General features: G+C 35.9%; 1 protein-coding gene across 1 annotated transcript in view; it reads left to right on the top strand.

The window, feature by feature from the left end:
• Nucleotides 1-3,285: 3,285 nt before the first annotated feature.
• MALRD1 (MAM and LDL receptor class A domain containing 1) overlaps nt 3,286-14,332 on the top strand; it is a 964,362-nt gene continuing 953,315 nt past the window's right edge. Inside the window, 1 exon segment of the mRNA XM_012556720.1 lies at nt 3,286-3,481. Within this exon segment, the coding sequence (XP_012412174.1) occupies nt 3,286-3,481 (196 nt within the window).

The following is a 14,332-nucleotide window of genomic DNA, read 5'->3' as shown; positions in this document are numbered from 1 at the left end:
GCATTTGGGAAACAACAATGTAAAGATACTAACTGAAATCATGAGAGCGAAGAGAATACCTAGGAAATATGTAATCTGAGCAGAAAGGACTTAACATGGATAAGGAAAAGGATGTCCTTCTCCAGGGACTCGTCCCTCCTGATAACATGTCTGAAGTACCTGAGACGAAGTCTCACCATTCTTGCTTCTAAGGAGCATGTCTGTAATTCTTCCATGTATAAGGATAATAACTATTTAAAAGAAAGGGAAGTAGATAAGATATTGATTAATATTCATTTACAGAAAAGGTCAGGAGAATAATATTTCTGAAATTAGAATAAAATACAAAGCAATGACATGGTTTGCTAGGCGATGTGAGGTGTTCTGTGGTAAGAAGCCCTGATGACTATGTGGTAGGGTAAAAAATATGGATTTTTTTTCCCCCAGAATCATAAATGCCCGTATCTTAAATCTTTATGTAAGAATTGGGTCTTTTTTCAAGAATATGGGGAAAACTTAATTTCTCAACATTTTTTTTTAACTGCTAAGATGCATTCTTTGTCCCTTATCCATAGTTCTTTCTACTCTATATATTCCAGTTACTTCTTAGTGTCCTGAGTTATCTTTATGTCTTGCTGTTACATTGCAGAAAATAAAATAAAGTAGTTGAAAAAGAACTCTAATATGCTTTATCAAATCAAATATGAAGGAATATTTTGAATATTCAACTTCATAGACTTTTCGATAATTATTCAGGCTTATAGAATTGTATGTTTAATATGTCAATGGTAATTTGAACTTCTGTATACTGCACATTTTGAATAGGCACCCTGAAATCATGTCAAAACTACACCAAACCCACTGCTGTTGAGTCGAATCCAACTCATAGCGACCCTATAGGACAGAGTAGAACTGCTTCATAGGGTTTCTGTCTTAGGCTAGGTTTGCTAGAGAAGCAAAACCAGTGAAGCTATATATATATATATATATTTGTTGTTGTTCTTAGGTGCCATCAAATCAGTTCCAACTCATAGAGACCCTTTGTACAATAAAATGAAACAGTGCCGGGTACTGTGCCATCCTCACAATCATTATGTTTGAGCGTATCATTGCAGCCACTGTGTCAATCCATCTTGATGAGGGTCTTCCTCTTTTTTGCTGACCCTCTACTTTACCAAGCACGATGTCCTTCTCCAGGGACTGATCCTCCTGATAACATGTCCAAAGTATATGAGATGTAGTCTCACCATCCTTGCTTCTAAGGGGCATTTTGGCTGTACTCCTTTCAAGAGAGATTTGTTCATTCTTGTGGCAGTCCATGGTAAAGTCAATATTCTTCCCCAGCACCATAATTCAAAGCCATCAATTCTTCGATCTTCCTTATTCATTGTCTAGCTTCACATGCATATAAGGCTATTGAAAACACCATGGCTTGGGTTAGGTGCACCTTGGTCCTCAAAGTAACATCTTGACTTTTTAACACTTTAAAGAGATCTTTTGCAGGAGATTTGCCCAATGCAATATGTTGTTTGATTCTTGACTGCTACTTCAAGGGGCGTTGATTGTTTGTCCAAGTAAAATGAAATCCTTGTAAATTTCAATACTTTCTCCATTTATCATTATGTTGCTTATTGGTCCAGTTGTAAGGATTTTTGTTTTCTTTATGTTGAGGTGTAATCCATACTGAAGGCTGTGATCTTTGATCTTTGTCAGTAAGTGCTTCAAGTCCTCTTCATTTTCAGCAAGCAACGTTGTGTCATCTGCGTATCGCAGGTTGTTAATGAGTCTTCCTCCAATCTGGATTCCGCATTCTTCTTCATATAGTACAGTTTCTTGGATTATTTGCTCAGTGTACAGCTGGAATAAATATGGTGAAAAGATACAACTCTGATGCACACCTTTCCTGACTTTAAAACACATAGTATCCCCTTGTTCTGTTCTGCATATGTACATATACATACATATATCCAAGTTTGGCAGGTCAGACGGCAGGCTGCTGGTTCATGGGCTGCAGAGGCTAATGAATCTAAGATCGGCAGGTAAGATGGCAGGCTGCTGGCTCACATCCCAAGAACTGGAGTTCAGATGATGAAGAGCCAAATGCAGGATCCTGAGCAGAGCAAAAGCCAGTGAGCTTTGCCAGAAACTCCATATATATTGGGTGCAGGACATTCCCCCAAGGAAACTCCCTTTCAACTGATTGGCTGCTCGTAGCAGATCTCATCATGAAGGAGATTACATTATATCAGATCTCATCATGGAAGTGATTACATCATCATGTAACTGTCAATCTACACCATAACTGCCAAACTGCTGAGAATCATAGCCCAGCCAAACTGATACACAACCTTAACCATCACAGTTTCTAAGGCTGTAAATCTTTAAGGAAGCATACTGTTACATCTTTCTCCCATGAAGTGGTTGGTGGGTTCAAACTGCCGACATTTCGTTTAGCAGCCGAGTGCTTGCCACTGTACCATCAGGGCTCCTTAAAATCTTGTGCTTCCCCTGTAAAACCAATTAACATGAATTGACAAGGAGAATCAGTGCAGCGTAGAAGAAAGGCCATTGCCCTCAGCAACAAGACATTTGAATTCTATTTTTTGATGCCAATTTACTGTATTTCCTCATGCATATTCCATAACTCCTTGGGCCAAAGTTTTGTGATCTGTAAAATGACCATCTCCAATGTCCCTCCAACTTTTAAAATTCTGTGGTTCTTCATTTATCTAAACAAGCAATGTATAGTTTCTGTTAGGTATTCAAGGATAAACATTTCATCCCCATAGAGGAAGTCATATAATCAATTGTGAAATATTTGAATAAGTTTTAGTAATCACAATAATGTTCTAAATTACAAAAATGTGATTATTGAAATTATAACAGAACTTTTTATAATTTTAATTTATTTTTTCTATTTGCTGACCTGCATTTAAAAAATTAATAGACTATTTTTTAGAACAGTATTAAGTTTACAGAAAAATTGCACATAAAGTACAGAGAATTTTTTTTCTTTCAGGAGATAGCAGATCATAAAGACTTAAACTGTGTAAACATGGTATAAGCAGGGCAATAAATATCCATGTTTAGCTAGATATAGAAATGGTGCAATTGCTCAAGTTAAATATTTCCTAAAGACACTCCTCTGAATGAGCCAATTTACTGTCTTGGGAGTCATTTCAGGTCGTTATCAATAGTATCCAGTTATAAGAGCAAATCTGGAAAACAAAGAGTTGGAAAAGAAAAGGAATATTTCCAATTACAGACTCACCAAAACTGCCTGATATGTAATGAACATATTGGGTAATGCTCTTCTGGCTGACCAGAATGTTAGCACTCCCAATGAATGAAGTTTGCTACTTCCTTTGGATTTCCTGTGCTTTCATTTCCACGGTGCAGCAAGGAACAGAAGACTTCCAATGCAATAATGGAGTGTCCTTGCCTCCTGACAATGTGTGTGACTTCACAGACCAGTGTGGGGACAACAGCGATGAACAGCAATGTAAGTGTCATTCCTCTGCTTGCTCCAATTTCATTTTCCTGCATGTCTGTCTTAAAACCTTGGGCCTATGAGCAGCCCAGTGAGATTCAGCCAGACATCTGGTCTGGAGTAAACTGGACGTTCTCAAAGTGTGAATTATTAAAGTGCCTTAGGCGTTAATCAGAAACTAAAATATACTTTTTAATAAAGATAGGTCCATATATAAAATTGCTTTAATTAAACAACATCAAATAGCTAAGATTTAAACAAGATGGACTGTAACAAAATTCTTGTTACTCTGTGTTTTACATAGATGTTTACTGGTTATAGACATGTGATAAGCAGAAATGTAGCTGTTAATGTTATATTAGTGAAGCAAAATTCAGAAGAAGTTATTTTACTGCAGCTTTAAAATGTTTTTATGTTATTGTGATGGAAATTATGAGCTGAAGTTTGAGTTAAGTATGGATATGTTTTATGTGAATTTTTTATTTGAGGAGTAGATTTTATTTTCATTTTTAAGACACTGACACCAAATGAGTTGGTACTGACTGCACGTGTAGCACAACTCTGGCTTTTATCATACGATTCCAGGGCAGTGGAAAGAGCACAAGCTTTAGAGATTGTAGGACCTAGATCTGGATCTAGATGAACCCTTTAACTACTTGTGTGATCTTGAAACCTCCATTTTATTATGAAAGGTCATAAAGTGAGACAAACCAACTCTCACAGGTGGGAAAATACTCCATCGCTTACTGGAATAATATTAATAAAAAGAGAAACAGTTCACCAAGGGAAGACATGGGTAAAGACATGTAAGTTCCTCTAGTTTTTCTTGCAGTAGGACCCCCTAAGGAATACTGCATTTTATTAGTGGAGGCCAGTGCCATTCTTACACACTATTGCCTTTTATAAACAAACAAAATTTTCATAAAATTAACATAGACTCATTGTTGGGACATAGTGACTATTGATTCAATTAATTGTATTCTATTAATTACATAGGGCATTTTATTCAAACATATTTTCAATTTTTTATTCAGATGAAATATTGATGTTTCTAGAATTCTGCTAAAATAAGGTTCTACGCACTTGATTTTGTTATTGTTTGCTTCCTGTTTACATATTCAGTTGGTATTACATTAAAACCAAAAAAGGAATTACTGAAAAGTATCTTCCCTATAGAATGGAACAGGCTAATAGTTTTCCTCCCGTAGTTTGGGATAGCCATCATGTGGTTAGCACTTAACCAAAAACACCAAACCCGTTGCCGTTGGAGTCTATTCCGACTCATAGCGAGCGACCTTATCGAACAGAGTAGACCTACCCTCATAAGGTTTCTAAGGAGCGGCTGGTGGATTCGAACTGCCGACTTTTTGGTTAGCAGCTGGATGCTTAAGTTGTTAGCATTCAGTAACTGTTAAATACAAAGCTCAACCAGGCACAAGGATTCATTTGTATTTGTCCAGTTTCCCCAGAGTGGCTAAATGTGGGTGAGTTGCCCCTTGCTCTGGCCTCTCTGAAAAAACACTTGCTGTTCTGGGTAAGCAGCGAAGATGAACCACTCGGCTGGTTTGACAAGAAGTACAAAGTCCTTTCTATTATTAATCTCTATGAAGCTTCCTTTAGTACTCCTGCTGTGATAACATTCATGGTCCTGCTTCAGGGAAAAGGTTAATGGGAAAGAAGAAGAAATCTGCCGAGTGGTAAAGGTCTCGACTGCATGAAAAATTCTAATAACTCATAGCCTTGCAGAAAAGCGAAGGAACAGATCTGTCAAATAAACAGATTTCATTTTAAATATTACATTGGGAGGTCACGTTTTGGCTTTTTTGCTTTTCATTTTCATTTCGGAGGAGTCTCCACTTGGTGTTGTATTTAAAATGTGTGCAGTAACCTGCAGATAAAATTGAGAATCACTTTAAGATATGAGTGTCCTTTGTACACCACACTGGTGGGAAATTATTATAAAGAAATAATGACTGCCTAGCTATTTCTGTGATAAAAAATTGCCATGCTCAGTTACAAACTAGATTTTTATAACCAACTTTATAGTGATGTTAAAATAGTCACATTTAAAAAAAAAATCTCAATCTGTTCCACCCCACTTTTAAAATCCTAATAGTGTGACCTTTAAAGAAATAGATTAATATGTTGGCTTTTCTTAATGAGATTGGCGTAGTTGGCATAGTTGAGGTTGAATTTCTGATACAACTGATTCTAATAGGTTTTTGAGAATGTTCTTAATTTACTTAATGGACTTCCTTTTAAGAATACTTGAACCTGTTCTTTTAACTGTTTTTTATTATTTTGTTTTGTTTTTAAAAGAAATTCGGTTTAGAAAAACTGAATCCTGAAATGGAATAAATTCTATTTACACTGTATTAACTAAAACAAACAAACAAACAGAACAACTAAACTCTTTGCTGTCCAGTTGATTCTAACTCATGGCAACTCTATAGGACAGAATAGAACTGCCCCCGTAGGTTTCCAAGGAGCAGCTAGTGGATTTGAACTGCTAACGTTTGGTTAGCAGCCAAACTCTTAATCACTATGCCACCAGGGCCCCAACCACTTAATGTTTAGTGGGCAAGAAAAATAATTTGTAGGTGTAACAACTGGGTCTAGTGTTGACAAAATTCCCTGTTTATTTATGTTTATTGACATCCTTAGCCAGACTTGGCCCAGGTCATATACGTTGTACTGGTTTGGGTATTTTTTTTAAAGCATGTTCCAAGTGTTGCAGGGTCTGCTTCTATGCTGACCCACATTGACTGGTCTTCCTCCTTCTTTTTTATTTTTATTTGTTCATTTCGTTTAATGGCAGTGCCACTATACTAAGTACAGAGATAGTCTAGCTTCTCTTCTAGCAATTACTCAAAATTATTTGATGTACAAAGGCTTCACTCTGCTTTATTTTTATTTTAAAATAAATATGGTAGTATTATTTTTGTTACCACTATGCAGATCCAAATCAATCAGAAGATTATAACATATACAATTAATACAGCATTGAGATATATTCCGTGCAGCAGATCTCTACCATTGGACTATCCTCAGTTATTTAAAATCCCAGAAAACATTCTTAGATGGTTACTTTTACATAACTAAATTTATTTATTAGGATTAGTTGCTACATACATTTAACTTTTAGCACCAAATTTACTGTGATTCAAAAGAGAAAAATAAATTATGTTAATCTGACATCTTTCTTCCTTGCCTTGGTGTCATGCTTAAGAACTTTTCCATTTGTTCCACTATTTTTCAAAGGCGATAGGAACCTATTTTTATATTTATGATTTGATGCAATATATCATAACATTTTGTGGTTTTACAAAATTTCTCTTGCAAAGTTTCTTGAATTTGGGAACAAGAAAGTCTTTTTCAAACTGTATTTACTTTATATTAGTCTAAATTTGTATATGAAATGTGTGGAAATTACCTTAGAGATGCATTTTTAAAATCAGAGAGGTGCTAGTGTTTAACTAGATGATATTAAGTAAAAACTTTATTTCTTCAATAGATGACATATAAGCCAAGTAACTGATTCATTGAAATACTTGAAGCAAAAACATTGAGTGTGCAATAGTTACCTTAGTACTACATTATATGCAAAATTTTAATCACAATAGCAACAGAATTATATATCTAAAAATATCTGAGAATAATATCTAAGAATAAATCAAATAATAAATATGTAGCCCCTACCTGAACAAAATTATAAAAAAATCACAGCTATATAGAAAAAACAGAGTCATGATAAGACTATACTTTCTAGTGGGATGCTTCAATAGTGTGACTATGTACATTTTTGTCAAATCAATTTAAATACTAATTAAATTCTAATACAAAAGCTAACCAAGATAAGTTTTGCAATTTGATAACATAATTTGCAAGTTCATCTAGAAAAATGAGTGAGAATAGCTAGGAAAGGAGAGAATAAAATTATGAATAACAGGGAAGACCTTTAGTAGGTTTATAAAATTATCATGTGAAAGTTTATAATCAGAAAATAAAATTATTAGAAATATCAAGCATGCATTTAATAAATGATGGTTACATTCCATATCAGTAAGCAAAAGCGTAGATAGCTAATAAAAAAATTAGCTAATATTTATAAAATACTTACTATATGCTAGGAATTATTAAGCTATTTCCACCCAGTGTCTCGTTTTATCTTCACTAAACAGCCAAATTATAAGACCTACTATTGTTCCCATTTTACAGGTTAGGAACATGAGATTCAGCTTGGGTAAAACAAAATGTCAAAGGACACAGAGCTATCCAATGGAATTCACAACCAACTATATCTGATTCTAGAATCCTTGCTACTAATACAACACAATATTGACTGCATTAAATACAACAAATAAAGATGTGGGTATGTGCATGATAATCTGGCAATTTCATGAAATCAATTTCTGATCTACTCACACACCAAAAAATTATAAAAGATGAAATATTATATATTAAACATTAGACCGTAGTCCTTACTTCTCTTGACTATAAATTTTGAAAAGTCAGAGTGAGTTTCTCTTTTGCTTTGAAGTATAATAAATTCTCACAATATACTTGTTGAATATTGATGCTGAATAAATATTGGGATAGGTAAGGCTTTTCTATGTGTTAAAGGAAAAATGAAAATATCAGTAAATTAGAATATATAAAAGTTTCACTCTATCAAAAGCATCATAAATAAAATGAAAGAAGAAAGATGTTTGCAATGTATCTGACAAATAATTCCCTTTCCAGTAAATAAATCAAAGAAAAAATATATTCTTTTATAGAAAAATCTGTTGCCGTCGAGTTGGTACCATAGCTCTTATATGTATACTAATACCAGAAAAGGCAACTCACACACACCCACCCACTCACCCACCCACCCACACACACACACAGAAATGATCACATGATGAAGCGATCAACTTTACTATCAATCATAAATCACACCTGAAAACAAAAAGCTGCCAATATTTTAAAAATAAAGTACACATTAATGAAAAAAAAATCCATTGTTGTCCAGAGTATGGAAAAACGAGTGCTTTTATATACTGCAGGTTATTAACACAAGGTTAAGTGCTTGGCTGCTAACCAGAAGGTTGGCGCTTTGAACCCACCAGCCGCTCCTCAGGAGAAAAGTCCTGGCGATCTGCTCCTGTAAAGATTACAGCCTAGGAAACCCTATGGGGCAGTTCTATTCTGTCATATAGGGTCACTATGAATTGGAATCAACTAGTTGGCACACAGCAACAATTGTTTAAATAAATTGATATATCTGTACTATGGATATCTGTGCAGCCATCTGTTATGATTTTAGATGATATTTAAAACTAGGAAAATGCTCATGATATATTGTTAAGGGAAAAATATGATTGCTCATCAGTACATATACTTAAAAATACTATGGGCATTGCCTAAAAAATACTAGACAGAGCTATCTATCTCTGAGTGTTGGGCTTACAAATGACTTAATTTTTTTTTGTACTTTATATTTTTCAACTTTTCTAAAATAACATCTGTTGTTTTTATAATCAGAATAAAATGATATTTATAATTATCTAATCAACAGTCTTCCTATTAGCTACTGTATTGTTTGTATCCTAGAAAGGATAGCAAGGTAGTATTAGGTGTGCTGGCTAGATAATGAAGAACAGAACTTCTTTCACCTTCCTACTTTTTTCTTAAAACTCATGAAAAGAGGCTTTTGTTTTCCTTTTTGTTGTATTTGATTTGTAAGCAGAGTAAAGAGATTGAGAATTTGCTAGTAAAATAGTATGTTAAAGTTATGTTAGCAAAAATAGTTTCAGGAAGAAAAATGTTTGTGTAGCAGGGTAACTTCTATCATTATGCAGTCCTATCCATGTTCAGGGCCTGATGCTTTTCCTTTCTTATCACAAGTGCCCGCTGAATGTCAAGAAGTAGAGTCTTTGTTTCGTTTTGGAGAGGAGTGACAAGAGTCTCTTATGTGCATGTGCATGTGTGAGCATGTGCACGGTGTGTGAGTTTGTGAGTGTGAGTGAATAAGTGTATGTGAATGTATGTGTGTGTGTATTGCAGGGCCTTGGGGAAGCTGGTGCCCACCAGCATCCTCATCTTCTCCTATTGGAAGAACCGTGTTAGAACCATGCAGGTGTTGTCAAAGAAGGGCCTCAACTCACAGCAGTTGGAAGAGCTGTTCAAGTGGCTCCTCTCTGGTGCTTCTTTGAATGCAATATCTTGTCTGCAGGTTTGGGCTCAGCTCCCCTGCTGATGCCTGACACTGGGCTCCTCTGAAGGGGCTTGGCCATCACACAAAGCTCACACAGTTCCTTTTTATGTGGTTCCCCTGAAATCAGATATTTCCTTCACCACACCACTACCACCTTATCTCCTGCAAGGTTCTCCCCTCTTCTCTGGTCACCTTTCCCTGTCTGGCCTCTCCAGGGTTGGGGTAGTTTAGCTTTTCCACTTTGTTCTTTTCAGCTCTAACCCTGTGGCATTATGCCATGCTTCACCCAGACTTCCTTTAGCTACTTAAGAACTAATTTTTAGTCAAAACTGAACAATGTCTGTTTCTCTTTTCACCCTAATTAAAACAATTCTGCCTTTCCTAGAGGCAATGACCAGAGGAGGGGTCACATACAACAGGGTGAAGAAAAGAAAAATACAGTTATTAAGATTTCAAGACACTGCTCTAGATCTGTCACCAGGGTGTTCTACCTTGGCGATTCTGAAAGTGACAAGGTGGACTCTTAGGACGTGCAGTAAGAATGTGATGCCATGCCTGCAATTTGTTCCGAATGAAGCAAGGACCCTGAAGGACCTCAAAACTAACAACAAAATAGTTTTGTAAAATCCTTCTACATTGAATTACAGCATTATTAGTTACAACATTATTAGTAACTGAGTGGAAGCCTTTTTTGATTTTTCTCCTTTAATTACTACTTCATTCTCAAAAAAGTTATTGATATAGATTCATGAATACTAATTACCACAATGTTGTAGCTAAAACATCAGAAAATTTGATAAAATCAACGATTATAAAAACAACAGCAGTAACAAAAACAACAATGCACACTTGTAGCGTGTACAGACGAAACCACACGATTTGAAAGGTCGTTGTGATTGGACAATAACGACAGTTCTGACCAGAGCTCATTAGGAGGTTCAAAAAGTAAGTTAGCGTAGAGTTTTAGCCTTGTAGGTATATTGATACATGTAAGCTAGGCTTATGAAAAATGTTTTTGTTGTTATAACTAACTACATGGATATTTGTATAAAAAATAATAAATTCCTGCTGAAAAACTGCACAAAAATTTTATGGACAGTCATTTTCATGTCACTCCCTCTGATAGTGTCACCAGGCGAGGTCCGCACTCCCTGCACTCCCTTAGTGATGCCATTGCCTCAGTGTCCTCACTGGGAATTGCAAACAGTGAGATTAAGAATTATCTCTGTAATTCTGTGGATCCTAATTTTTAGGCAGGCCCAGAGACATCCTCATTTCTCTTGGGTTAGATAAAATTTTCTAATTTGGCTTTAGAAAGGAAAAGGGCCTAATTCCTGGATTCCAGTTTTTAAAATGACCCAAGAGAGTTGTAGGTTGTAGATCCTTAAGGCATGTGCAAAAAATACCTAAAATTTTTACTCACCCTAGTCTTTATTTACTTTGGTCCTATGATCTTGAGTCCTAGGATCTTTAATTTCATGAAAAATTTAAGCACACTGAATGGATTATGAAAAATAGCAAAATATTTGTTATGTTTATTGCATTGGAAAAAACCATTAGTATTATTTTACATTAATTTCTCCACAGATGCTTTGGTCTTTTCACCTGTAGTAACAGTCTTAGCACCGTTATATCTTGTTATTGGGTGTGCTGTCGAGTGGATAATAACACATAGCAACCCTATAGCACAAAATAGAACTGCCCCATGGGTTATATGGTCGCTGTGAGTTGAACTTGACTAGATGGCAGCGGGTTTGGTTTTTGGTTAATCTTTGCAGGAGCATATCACCAAGTCTTTTTAGCAGGTTTGAACCTCTGACCTTTCGGTTAGCAGCCGAGGGCTTAAGCATTGCACCACCAGCACTTCTTCCATTATATCATAGAAGGAAAAAGCCCTCAAGCTCCTCCAGGTCAACGCCTTGTTTTGTAATTGTAAAGGAGATGAGGCCTTACACAAGAAGATTAGTAGCCCAAGGATATGCAGCTAGTTAATAACAACCCAAGACTCAAACCGAGATTACTGTCCAAATTCTGTTTGAAATCAGTAAACCTGCAGTCTTAGAACCAAAGTCAATGCCGTGGAGTCAATTCTGACTTGACTCATAGTGACGTATAGGACAGAGTAGAACACCCCCATAGGGTTTCCAAGGCTGTAATATTTACGGGTCTTCCTTATTCATCGTCCAGCTTTCATGTGCATATGAGGTGATTGAAAACACCATGGCTTGGGACAGGCTTAGTGCTTAGTGGTGTTGGCAAAGAATATTAAATATACCATGGACTGCCAAAAGAAGGAACAAATCTATCGTGAAAGAAGTACAACCAGAATGTTCCTTAGAAGCAAGGATGGCAAGACTACGTCTCACATACTTTGGACATGTTACCAGGAAGGATCAGTCCCTGGAGAAGGACATCATGCTTGGTAAAATAGAGTGCCAGAGAAAAAGAGGAAGATCCACAACAAGATGGATTGATACAGTGGCTGCAACAGTGGACTCAAGCATAACAACAATTGTGAGGGGGGTGCAAGGACCAGGCAGTGTTTTTTCTGTTGTACCTAGCGTCCCTATGAGTCTGAGCCAACTCGATGGCACCTAACAACAAAAACAATATTTACAGGAGCAGACTGCCACATCTTTCTCCTATAGTCTTAGACCAATGATTATGGAATCTGGTTTCCATACATTGGAAAGTTTTAGAGGATAATGCAAAAATATTAAAAGTTTTTAAATGAAGTGACTATTTATTATTTATCAGAATTTGTACAATCTTTCCCAACTGGGAATTTACTTTCAATAAAATCTGTTTATGTGCAATTTTATTTCTCTATACCTTATTGTCAACCCAAAGAAGTTCAGATCTGTTATGTATGATTTGCACAAATTGTAGGATTCTTTTGAGGTCAATTGGAAAAGGAATACCTACAAAAATCGGTAGAAAAATAAGACAGAATGGGTAGTGGTACAAGATTTTACAAACAGAAAAATAGAATAAAACCGGAGCTCATAGAACTAAACACTGGTTTTAATATTTATGATGAAAGACCTCTGAGATACTCCTAAGAAGGACCAGTGGAGGTAAAACCAGACGAAGTAGAAGATAGGATTTACAGAGAGGGAATCAAGAATGCTTGAATCACAAAATCAAACAGGCTTTGACTATTTTAACAAAGAATGCACCTCTCTGTATGCAAAGAAAATGAATTTTAAAATCACTTGTTGAAACTTTTACAGATGGAGACCCTGAAAATTTTCTGGATAACAAGGGATAGCAATGGAAATTAAAAGTACTTAATTTTGCTATAATAAAAGCATGAATACCTTTATTTAGAGTTCCATCATTTTATTTTAGTTAAAAGAAACATATTTCAAAGGCTTCTATTTTTTCAATGGTAAACTTTCCCTTTCCTTTAACCTTATTTTTCCTGCAACAAAACTGGTCTTAATCTTGTTCCCCAGGATGGGCTTTAGAGAAACTTTGAACCGGGAATGGTTTTTTGTGGGTGTCTATTAGATTCCCTTCCTGTTATTTTGAAAAACACCCTCATAAAATATTTTTTGATGTCAAATGATGCTATTAGGGAACTGTATACTCTGAGAAATTATTGGGTGACTTGGATGCTGTTGTAAACAGTCATGGAACATAAATCATTTTCCTTAATATATTTTTATGTTTAGATTGTTTCACAGTTGTAGACTATTTTTGATCATAATGGGCAATGGGAATGTCAAAGGAAAGATGAACCATGTGTAATTTGGGTTATTCTTTCATCTCTGAGTATGATAGTACATAAAAACAGCAGTGCTTCTTGCCTGTGGAAACATGAAAGCAACACACTGAAGAAGCTCTCTCAACCCATTCTGAAAATGGACTGGATAGTGAATCTTTTTCACAAGGGAGAGACTTAAACTTTATTGGAATTTTATCTTGACCCATTTATTCTGTGGGGTTTCTTATCACAATAAAAGAAGCCACATACAATTAGGGAGAATTTGGTGGAGCCATGTACCCTGGTGATATTTTAAGCAAAAAACAAAAACAAAAACAAATTTAAGCAGGCCTTTATAAAATGCTTCAGTCACTCCAGAGCTGCAAACAGTTTCACTAATATTTTGAGGGAAGTCATGAAAAAGCAAAACGTTAGCCCCATTAGGGAAAGAATCTTACTTAGTTCTCCCCTGTATCTCCATTTCCTAGCAGACTGATTAGCAAATACAGAGTCAGCAATATTAGATGGACCATGGTTGCTGGTTTACTGACTGGCTCAGTGAATGGTTGGGGAATTGCCACATCACTATTTTATTTTCACCATGGAATTGGAAAAAACTAGCCAGTTTTTCAATGCAGTCATCCTCTGTTTTGTGGCAGAAAGTCATCATCAATGTGCAGATTGTCATCATCAAAGAAAGACATTCACTTTGTGAGTCCCTTTTGAAAATGTTGGATCCATGGGTAGTGCCAAAGGTTAACACACTCGGCTGCTAACCAAAAGGTTGAAGCTTCGAGTCTGCCTAGGAAGAAAGGCCTAACAATCTACTTGCAGAAAATCAGCCATTGAAAACCCTTAGAACATGCTTATACTCTGACACACATGGGATTGCCATGAGTTGGAGTCGACTCAATGGCAACTGAGTTTTTTTTTTTTTGGAAACTGTCAGACACCC

The sequence above is a fragment of the Trichechus manatus genome, unplaced genomic scaffold (genome assembly GCF_000243295.1).
Source record: "Trichechus manatus latirostris isolate Lorelei unplaced genomic scaffold, TriManLat1.0 scaffold00075, whole genome shotgun sequence".
NCBI classification, from domain to species: domain Eukaryota; kingdom Metazoa; phylum Chordata; class Mammalia; order Sirenia; family Trichechidae; genus Trichechus; species Trichechus manatus.
Note: the sequence above shows the minus strand (reverse complement) of the source record. Positions and strands in the feature narration are given on the sequence as shown.